General features: G+C 41.2%; 1 protein-coding gene across 5 annotated transcripts in view; it reads right to left on the minus strand.

The window, feature by feature from the left end:
- Positions 1-3,171: 3,171 nt before the first annotated feature.
- PCGF5 (polycomb group ring finger 5) overlaps positions 3,172-11,567 on the minus strand; it is a 118,566-nt gene continuing 110,170 nt past the window's right edge. For 4 of the 5 annotated variants that reach the window (XM_026481641.4, XM_026481643.4, XM_048218747.2 and 1 more), the window contains one exon: positions 3,172-8,920. In XM_026481641.4, coding sequence (XP_026337426.1) covers positions 8,873-8,920 — 48 coding nt within the window. In that variant the 3' untranslated portion in view covers positions 3,172-8,872. Of the gene's footprint in view, positions 8,921-8,997; positions 9,576-11,567 lie in introns of those variants that run through there. The other variant, XM_057308233.1, reaches the window with a different exon arrangement.

Genomic DNA, 11,567 nt, shown 5'->3' on the forward strand with positions numbered 1-11,567 from the left:
GGAGGGAGGATGGGGGGCTCCTGGAGAAGACGTCTGCGCAGGTGCCGGGTCTGGGCCTCGAGGGGCAAGTCTGGGTGCCCAGCAGGGAGCAGGTCCCATGGGAGCTCTAGTGACAGCCCTGGACTGGGCTGGTGGCAGAGGCTTTTTAGGGCCCGATCTCCCACTCCCTCCGAACAGGACTCTCCTCCCTGCTCCCTGCCCACTCTGGGTTTCCTAAGTGGGGAGGGAGCTCAGGTGTGGCTGCCGCTCTTTGGTTCACGGCTTCTTCCCACCCTCTGGGTCTGAGTTCTGCACCCCCATCTACAGCTGCACGCATGACCTGAAACCTTGGGTTACATTGAATTTAGTCCCGCTGGGGATGGGCTGGGGCTGAAATGTGTAGGGAAACCTTTTCTCCAGGGCTGCTTAAGTTCACCTCGAGGCACACTGACACTGGCCTGGGCTCCTTCGGTTTTTCTTACCTGCTCCAGGCTTTTAATCTGTTCCCACTTCTGTTCTAAGCCCTACACCCTTAACTATCTAGTCTCTGCAAAGTTTCCAGAGTGACAATTTTAAAATATAAAAAAAGATGTCAGTCCCCCGTTTAAAATCCTTCTATTGTGCTCAGAGTAAAATGCAAGCTTCTAAATAGGACCTAAAAACATCTACAGGACCTCACGGCTGCCGCCTTCTCCGGACCCCCCTCGCGTTGCTGTCCGCCTTGCCACTCCTCGTGGCCGCCGGCTTCCTGCAGGCGGCTGGCCGGCATGCAGCTCTCCAGGCGCGTTCCCGCCCTCAGGAATATGCTTCCCCCCCCTTCGCCTGGCTCGCTCTAGCGTTTCTTTCAGGTCTTGGCTTAAGCATCATTTTCTCAGGTCTTGACCTCCCGTTCTTATAAGATTACTTAGCACTCTTTTTAGTATGCATTTATTGTGTTTGTTCAACCGCTATCTCTTCCCCGTACTGGAAGCTTCGTTAGCGTTACGGGTGGCCATCTGTTTGGCTCACCAGCTACCTCCCCGAGCCCAGCACCGTGGCTGCGCAAAATACAACGGGCGCTCCAAACGGTGTGTGCACCCAGGGACAACACGCATGCGCTGTCCGCTCAGGCGCACACGGCTAGCAGGTGTTCACCCGCTACGCGAGCCACGCTGGAGGGGCCCGGCGGGGCGGGGTGGGGGAGGCGGGGGGCTGGGCACCTTCTTCTCGCGATGCCTCCGCCCGGAGACCCAAAGAGCCGGCGCTTCTGAGCAGCCTCGCCCATGGACCAAGAAAGGCCTGTGTTGGACACCCAAGTACGTTCTGGTGATTGTGAGTTATTTGGACTCCCTTTCACATCACTGAAATTGGGGTAAAATAGGTTTATTCTGCGGATTAAATGGGGGTGAGAGAGAGAGGGAGGACATCTGGAAGTGCCTGCCACGGGCCGACCCCGTGCTGGGTCCTTCTGCGTGAGCGCGCTCGGCGGGAACGAGCTCTGTGAGCGAGGCTGGAGTTCGCGGACGGCCCTTGGGCTCCCGGCAAGTCAGGGAGAACCGGATGTGACCCTGGGTGAGAACCAACGGGGCTGCGCCTTCCCGCTTCCCCGGCATCGCTCCTTCCTCCACAAGCCTGCGGCCTGCGCTGTCACCCTTCTGCTTTACCACGACGGGGTGGAGACTCCGCCGGTTAAGGGAACTGCCAGAAGTGACACAACAGAAGGACTTTGAATTTGAACCCCGGTTTACGGGCACCACATGGCTCTCTGTTATGAACTGAATAGTGTCTTCCCAGATTTGTTATGTTGAAGCCCTAGCCCCCCAGAACCTCAGATCGTGACTGTGTTTGAGATAGGGCCTTAAGGAGGTGAGTAAATTGGATGAGGTCATAGGGGTGGGGCCCTAATCCAGTAAGACCAACGTCCTTCTATGCAGGGGAGTGACACCTGGACACTGTGGTCCGCGTTGCCTCTGCTTCCTGAAATCTGGATTCGTTCCCCGTGGTTTGATGGGTGCCAGTTAAGGCGCAGATGTGTCGTGTGAGGGTGAGGATACGCAAGGATGACTGTCAACAGCCCTCCCAGAGCTCAGGATCTACATGGGAGGACAAACATCAATTCCTGCGCTTGCCCTGGAAGTGCTGAGTGTCCAGAAGAGACAGAGCCTGGACAAGCCTGCTTGCGTGGCTGGGATCTGAACTGGGCTTGGCGGGAGGAGCAGAGCTCTGGTCTGTAGGAGCTGGTGGTGATTGTTTGTGGCCTGTTTCTCTTTTCCGGACGTGATTCTCCACTTGACTGTGTGGAGACTGACTGGCACCCCAAATTCCATGGCAGGGGTTTAGGTGTCCAGAGGGCTTCTGTGTGGCTTCCAGCAAAATACTGCCTGCAGATCCCCTGGCCACACACCAAGCAGAGGCTGGCCCCCAGCCTCTCAGGCCAGAAGACTCCCCCAGGCCTCTCCAGACTAGCGAAAAGATCAGGGCGGAGCCTGTGTTGACCCAACACTTCCAAGAACTGAGAAACTGTGACCCCTTTTCTCGGGTGAGGTTTGGCAGAAACTGACCAGCAGGTCACACACCTGTTTTCTCTTCTCCTTGGGGTCCCGCTTTCCCTGAGGCCTGCACCCCAGGTAGGGGAGGCCGTGTGAGTGAGTCCTGGCCAAGGACATGTGACCGAAGTAACGTGCGGTGCCTTTCCGAGCACCTCCCGTGCACAGTCCTCCGTGTTCCCATTCTGCAACAGCCTGGAAGGGGGTGAGGCTAAAAGCAGGAAGGTGTCGAGCCGTGCTCAGAGGAGGCTGCTTCCCACATCTCACTCGAAGGCTTGGGGTTTCTAACCACTAACATCCAACAGAGAACCAGAACTCACTAGAACACACAGGGGTGTTAATGAAACAAAACTATTCTCTAACTGGCTGAAGAAAGTCTGTCTTTCAATTCACTTGGGCCTTTCTTTGATACTCAGTTTCTTTCCAAGGGTTATTTGGATTCGATTACGCTAACAAAATAGGAGACTGTTCTAAAGTGTATGTGTGGGTGCAGACCTCAAGTATCCCTTGAGGGGCAGCCTACCGTCTTCAAACTAAATAGCTCAAGAATCCTGAGAGTGTATCCATGATCTCAAATACTCATCAGCTTTTAATAAAATTTGCTACAGTAGAAATTGATAGAGGCTGCAATCTATGACTAATATTAAGGATGACAGACAACAATAAATTATGCAATCAAAAATTTAATAACAAAGATACTATTTTTAACATGGTCAAATATACTTGGCTAAGTCCAGATTTTAAAAAACAAAAGAATCTAGCCCAACAGTACAACCATACAGCTTTTATACAGAACATTCCATAGATCAACAGAAAATACATTTGAGCACAAAAATAAAAAATATTTAAAGAGAATCTCTAAGCAGCATTTTATTTCTGCAGAACAGACATATATCTTGTACTGATTAAATATCTACAAGTGCTTTTCCTTTACAAAAATACATATATTCTTAATAGACTAAGTCATTAACAATGACCTGGTAATCTTTCACTTCAATTTGAATGATTTATAAGCTAAATCTTACAACCACAAAAAGGTTTTTATTTGTATTAAGATGTTACCACTTTTGACAAAAAAAGCTTAAAATACTTTATATTTCAAAGGAAAATTAGCAATGTAACTGTACAACATATTCTAGGATGGTTATGTCACGTGAGGGCTACTCTATTAAAAACTGGTGCTTGCTGTTGTGTTGCCAGATGCAGGAAGCTGCGGACGGCTGGCGCTCTCCCACAAGCTCTTGTCGTGGGCCACACCTTCGTAAGGACACTTAGGCCCCCATCCCCATTCTAAAAAATACAGCAAAAGAAAACCGACCCCCCAAAATGTTAGGCTGATCCTATGACGTTTCTAATGTGTAGAACTTTTGCTCCAGTGGACTGAGGGGAAGTCTAGGAGTAGATGATCTCTTTACTATCTCTACATTGCCCAGACATACTTAATCTTCATTTGTTCTAAATTAGTTTCTTACTCCATGAAGCTCTGAAAGATGGAAGAAAACTAGACCTGGTATTTTAACACCTCTGTTTTACTTGATTCTCTGTTTAAAGATAATTAAAACTAAAAGGCATTTCTGAACAATGTCTCAGGATTGAATCCTAGAAAAGGGGGCACAATGAGTACACACATTTGAATGAGCATTTCAAATAAATTATATTTAAGTTTAATTTCATAACTTTCTGAAAAGGAAGTGCTCAGGCATTTTAATTCTATTTGCAAATTCTATTTGCAAAGGATAGTGAGTAAGCACACTGTTTGTGAAGACTACTTTACACGAGGAAGAGAATCATTTTAAATTGGGAGAATGCCTTTGCTTTAAGAAAAAGAAAACCATGAAAACCTTGTTATGTATATTTAAATACATCTTAATGAACTGCCAATCTGATGTTTTTCCATCAAAATACTACACGTAGAACTAGGTGTATCAAGTAAATCCAGAATTGATTGGTTATTTTGTGCTTTCAAAGGGGTTTCTGAGTCTCTAGTATATTTAATATTTTTCAGGTTTTCATAGACCAGATCTGGCAGACATGTTACGTTCCTTACTGCAGGGATATGTATCTCAAAGTATTAAGAGCATTTTCATGTTTGTTTCTAATCCAAAACACTAAAGTTACGGCAAACTCATTCATTTTTGCAGTTCCTACAACCAACATCTTACTGGTCCTAAAGCTTAGCCTGCTGGAAGATTCCTTATGATAAACCAAAGTATGAAACAGAGTGCCTCCAAGGAGGTCTGTCCAGTGGTCTATCAGAGAGACCGCACCATGTGAGGCTTTACCTTCAAGGTGGCCCCAGCGTCCGTCCCAAGGAGAATGGGGGGGAGGGGGAATGCTTCACTTGATGCATATGCTCTCAATCTGGGCCCCTTCTGCCAAGTTTGGCTGCGTGGCTAAATTCTAATCACAATAATTACTGAGAAACAGGACAAAGAGTTACTTTAAAACAAAATAGTCCTTTATGAAAAATTTGCTTCTGAATACAAAAAAAAAAAAACAAAAACATTTACTTAGGTAAGTCCAATAGAATGTACTATTTTTCTATACACGTAAGCATGGTCAGCACTTCTACCAAAGTCTGCCTTTAGTAAAATTTCTTATGTTATTAAGAACCCAGGAACTAAATAAGCATAATTTTAGTTTATATGGCCTCCATGAAATGGATTAAAGAGCTTCTCAAATTAGAATTTAAAATCCCCATTTTAGTTTTCTTTTCAAAGGATGTATTACTCCCCCTTGCATCCAGGGGGAAGCCAATTGTGGTGTTTATCTCTTTCTCACCTTTGAGGATTTTCTAAAACCTATCGAGTGGTGCTGGAAAAACAGGGACATATTTGAAAGGACGTGTGCTCTGATTATTGCAAGAAAAACCTACATTTGATTGATCTCATCACAAAAATTCAGTTTAAAGCCTTTCTTTGGTGATATTTTAGCAGTTACTCAAGGTTATTGCGTTACTAACTATATAAAATTAATTTGCAACCTAGAAGATTCCAACCTCCAAACTGTTAAAACTGTCTCTCTTACCATGGTTATTAATGAACAGCAGAATGTCTTTGGTGATCTCTATTTCTTATGAAAATCTTTCAAAAAGAGATTACTCTTAACTTATGAGTGCCTAGTTAGATACAAAACCATTCATAAGAGACAGGTACAGATAACTCAAAATTTATGCAATAAATCTAAACAGAAATGCACTTTAGCAATGAGGCACTTTCTCTTAAATATTTCAATAAAGCTAAACAGTTGACAATATTATATAACCCACTTTTTTCCCCTTAAAGAGTCATTTAAATTTAGATTAAATTTGAGTGTATAATGTAGTTGAGCAAACTCATTACATTTATAAAATGTGGCATATTCGTATGGGACATATTTCCAATGAATAAAGAAATAATATACTTTAAGAAAAGTAAAAGACCTTACCCAAGGTACCTGTACCAGACTGAATGACCTTATATTTCCTCATCAATGAGACTTTATTTTCTTATACTTCTTAAAAGTGTTTTGTTAATCTAGAGAAAAAGCGATATTCTGATTTTTCTATTAACGGATGTGATCACTCCAGCTAACGTGGTATCTGTGGACCACAGTCCTTCTTTATAGCCCAGGTTCCTGACCCTCTTGCATCTCTGATCTCTAAGGCAGAGAAAACAGATGACAAAATCTTTTACGGAAGTAAAGTTCTTTCGGTTCTTTGCTTAAGAAACAACAGATTAAAAAAAATTAGTTTGATTCCCCAATTTTGCAGATTCAGATGCTTATTTCTACAGGTTATTTATATAAAGAGTTTTATTAGCACCCTAAACTTATAAAACTAACCACAAAAGTTGCCTGTATATTTATTTTTTCTGGATCTGGTTTCTTGGAAATTCCACAATCTGACTTAGGGGTTAATTAGTGTATTGCTAGACATGAAAGTAGTCCCATACTTAGAAAATCATAGTTGAATATACCAAAAGAGGTTGGTCGAAGAAGTCTATGGTTCTTAATAGTAACACTGTATTACTCAGGACCATCATAAAATGTGTACCTTTCCCTAACCGGTAACTGATGCCCTTCTTTATGTAAGGTTTTCTTTCACATGTTTTGGCACATATTCCATTGCATTTCAGTAAAAATGTTAACATTGAATAAAGGAATTTTATATAAAACTATTCTCAATCCCATAATTGCTTCCTATATATTCCCTTGGAAAAGAATGAAATTACATGAGATGAGGCAGCAACAGGCCAAATTTAAAGAGATCAGGTATGCAAAACTCATTTACGGCTGTAGTTTTGGCTGGGGACCCAGTAACATGCAGGTCTCATTTGTGGTTTTTAAAATGCACTCTCAGTTCATTTTGAGTTAATTAACTTCCATATGTAAAACACTATTTTAATCACTGACCTAGATGTGACAGATTCATCATTTTAAAATTTCTTAGGGATGTCGGGGAATTGGAATTCACAGCACAGCAAAATAATTTCTGTAGATGAGAGTAAATTCTGTTTTTGGTTGAGTGTAATGGTCTGTTCTAACCATTTTTAAAGAGTTAACAAAACTCTGCCTTTGAAATTCTGCTTGTGAGTCCTTCCAGGCACAAACACAATCCAACAAAATGAAATTCAGAAAGCATTGCCATAACCTTTTTCACAAAAGTCAAAACAGAAACAAAAGAAGACTTTAATACAGACACTCTAACTTGAAACAAAGACACATGGAAGAGATAATCATGAAGTTGCAGCCTTTTATGTTGTGAAATGCATCAAGATTTAGCTGTATTTTTGTATGTTTTTAGAGTTGTACAATGTTATTTCTAAGAAGCATTTTGAGATTCAGAAGGCATTAATCCGTGATACATTCTACTGGAAAATGTAGCACACCTACACTGCATACAATATAAAAACTATGTGTGTAACACACAGATTGTGCTCATGTCAGATTTCTAGAACAGTTTTCCTAACTTCCAAGATTTTTCCTAAGTTTCAGAGGTTAACTTGTTTATTTTGAAGCAATTAATAAAACTTAATTTCCAAAGAAGTTTTTTGAAAACAACTGCAAGTTTAAAAGGTTTAAAATGAAGTTCTTCATATAATTTAAGGTAACAAGACTTTCTTTGACTTGCAAACTAATCCCAAAATGAATGGAAGACTTAACAAAATTGCAAAATCAAGGACATTATCACAGCCATGACCTTAATGAATTTATGTCTAAAAGCAGAATCCCATTTCCCCCGGATTACTACAGGACCTAAAATGAAATATCCTCAAACCATTGATTTTGGTTATAGCATATTTACCTACTACACTGCATTTATTCTAGTTAATGCATATGGTTGGAAATGTGATAGGTAACTAACAGTTTTAATTGATAATTGCCTTGAGACTTCTGAAATCCATAAAATAGCTAATGTTATCTGCTCTAGAAATCCTAATATTTAAAATCATCATAACCCTCTGCATGCCACAATGACACACACCTAAGGCCAACTTAAAAAGAGAGACACTGTACTCGTTAAATGGGAGCCACGACATAAGGACGCATACATAAAACGGGCTACACAGTGACGTTTCGTGAAGCAGCACCTGCTTGTCATCAGGCCTATGAAAGACTGACCTTACTGACGCATTAATTTTGTTAGAGTAAATGTGACCAGCTGTCCACATCTCGAATGGTTGTGAACTGAACTTCAGGTCTCCACGAAATCACACACATTTTCAACTGGGAGGGCTACGACGCCCTCCTTGTGCATCTGGTAGACTACACAGCCGGAGGACTTACATGTCTACAGCTATAATGTGCTCTAATGATAAGAATAATTGGAATTCTTCCCCAAAGACTTGCACACTCAAGAGTGAACAATTTCGCACACAAAAAGCTTACTGAGAACAGGACAGTGGCTCAAAACCACTCTTCTAAATACTTTCCCATACAAAATAACTTTGATACATTAATTATTTCTTGTACAGTAGTCTATTTAAACAAAAATTAATAAAATATTAAGTATGTGAAAACTGCAACACCACACAGATTGAGTCATAGTACTAGTGTAATCAAACATCAGAACAGTCTCGGAACAGGCAAGCGAGATAGGCGGGAGGCTGAATCACGGCTGCACGCCTGGCTGATTTCCACCCTGACTAGTACCGCACACTGAGACGGCACAGACACCTTATGCAGACGGTTCAGGAGCAGAATGGCACTTGGTTCACTCTTAATAGAAACAACATAAATGCAACTGACAATTTAGAGACAGACAATGGCCTTATTTGCATGCTGAAAATCTGGTTGTGTCCCTCTCGTCCACACACCGTTCACTGTGCGATCTGTTGATGAGTAAACAAAGTGCAGGATTCATCTCAGTGGGATCTAGGCCCCTTGGTCTAACCGAAATCAATTCTTGGTCGATACTGCAATACCATGGGGTAGGACTATAAAATAAAAACATGATGATGAATAAGACTGTGTTTATATGAAAACAATAAAGATTATATATAAAAGATTTTTAGAATGCAGGGTTATACTTTACAGTATTTCCTGGTACTAGGGATTATGATAAAGACTAGTTATCATTAACATTATTTTTAAATTGCCATTTTTTCAGAATCAGTCAAGTTTTCTGTTCTATGTAACAAAGGTCAAGTTCAAAGGCTCAGCGATATCACACTGATGTGGGTATATGAACCGTACTAATTGACACTTAGGGAGGGGCAGGGCCAGGGGAGGACCGAAGGCTCTGGACTCTGCGTAAAGGCGTTCATGCCGTCAATCGTTAACCTTGTGGGGCTGGATTCCATCCCGAGCTGCTGTCTGTGACAGCCCACTGAGTCACACGATAACAGACCTCTTGATAGGAATCCATGAAACTGGGGTAGTTTTCACAAATCACATTTTTTTTTAAAGTTAAGTTTGACACCTTTTTCTTTTTAACATTTAAACTTTAATGGTCCTTAAAAAAATGAAAAACGAGTAGCTGTTACGTGAACATTTAAGGTTGCTACCTCCTTTCAATGGTCAGTTGATAGTATATTCACGGTGGGCTCGTCTGCAACTGAAAGGTGCGGGTGGTCCTTGGTTGCTCTGACTCTGGAAAAGGTATGCTGCGTCACCACACAGGAGACGGAAGTGCTTCCTGCCCACAAGGGGCACGGGCCACACGGCCCTCTCTGTCTCTGTTTCTCCCCGCGGTTTGACCGTATCATTTAGAACCTAAACATCACAGAGTCAGAACGGTCTGGAGAACCAATGGTTTTCCTTTTCTGAAAGCTGCAGACTCCCTTTTAAATGCAATTTCGAGGAGCAACTTTTACGAAACCAAGAAAGTGCGGAGACTGTCACTGACGGTTCCCCTTCATCTCCATGTAGGTGAACATAAAACTCCAGGACAGAAAATCGTGTACTTTTTCATATCGGTGGGAGAGATGGACCGAGGTTCTATAATCCTAAAAATGACCATTTCTGTACTTATCATAGCTATGTTATACACTGAGAAGACTCGTCGTTGGAGTCTTTTCCTATTTAGCTCAGGATGGGACTGGAGGATGGGAATGAAAATTTCTAGGTCTTGCCCTTTCCAGCTGAGGACGTAAGGTGATGCCACCAGGAGTCCTGAGGGCTGGAGTAAAAGTCACAGTCTCTTAAGATTTCCATGGTCTAAATCTATTTTGGCTTAAATTCTGTTTGTTTTTATTTAAACTTTGTTCCTTCTGAACAAGAGTGTCTGGAAGTGGCACAGGAATCTGCATTTTATAAAAAAAAACTCCCTGGGTTTTCTGAAGCTCCACCAGATGTGGTGCCTGCTGCCCAGACATCCTACCCTAACTTCGCTACTTCCCATTCTTCCTGGCCCAAGTGGCCGCTTGCCCTCCGTCACGACAATTTTCCCAGCTGTGCTCTCCATTCTGGACTGTTGAATCTGCATACTTGTGGCAAATATTTAAGTCATCTGTTCTAGAATCCCTTTCTAATATATAGAAGAATCCACCACCAAGTCTACTGGGATGAAGGTAGAAAGGGAAGTAAAATGGCTTGGTTGTCAGTGGTCGGGATCTTCTGGTTATGGCTGAAAACCAGTTGGTTTTGTTTTCTCCAAGCAACCATTTGTGTTTGTTTTATGATGACACATGAAGTTTAATTTTATTGAAATGTTTTAAAATGCTGGGAACTGTTAAGACATACTTTAAGTTCTAGTTGTATTTCAGTTTGCTTTCTGAAGTAAAATGGCGCTCTGCACGTACTATCATGAAATATGGCCCATCACGCCCCCCATAGCGTTCAGTGACTGTTCTGAATGGACCTACTTGTAGGCTTGCTCGTCCTCAGTCTCATCATGCACTAAAATAAAACACAGATACTTCCACAGTATATATTTCAATTGTGAAAACTTTAGAAAATAATGCTGACCTTCACTGATGGACTACTTTTCTAAAAAATCTTTATCATAAAAGTAATGTGATAGATTTGGAAAATAAAGAAAAGCACCAAGGAAAAAGCAATATCATTTAAATACCACCATTCAAAGGTAACTACCAGAATTATCTTAGTGTATATCCTTCTAGTCTTTTTGTCTATGTATGTATTTTTTTTCAAGACTGTAATCATGCTACACATATTGTTTGGAAAATAATTTTATCCATGTAAAATTTTAATTTCCATTAGAAAATTTCATGACTTATTTCTATACTATTTAATATCCTATATGATATTTTTAAAAGATGAATATAATGCTTTTACAGAAAAGAATTATAAGTTATCAATAAATATCCTTTTGTCATATGTTTTAGTTTATTCCTTTTTTTTTCAATTATAAATTAATCTTGACCCAATAATGAGGGCTGGTTCCTAGATGTGCAACTACTAGTTCAAACAGCATACACATTTTTAAAGGCTTTTTGATAAATACTGTCACACTGGGCTTCAAAAAAGTTATTCTATCTTTATATTTCCAAAAGAAATATGAGTGCTCATTCTTCAATGGCCTCATCAATAATGAGTACTATCCTTTCTTCTCTCCTAATATGGCAATTTAATAAGCATAAAATAGTATTTTATTTCTTCTAAAGAAATTAACCATTTTTG

The sequence above is a fragment of the Ursus arctos genome, unplaced genomic scaffold (assembly GCF_023065955.2).
Source record: "Ursus arctos isolate Adak ecotype North America unplaced genomic scaffold, UrsArc2.0 scaffold_7, whole genome shotgun sequence".
Taxonomy (NCBI): Eukaryota; Metazoa; Chordata; class Mammalia; order Carnivora; family Ursidae; genus Ursus; species Ursus arctos.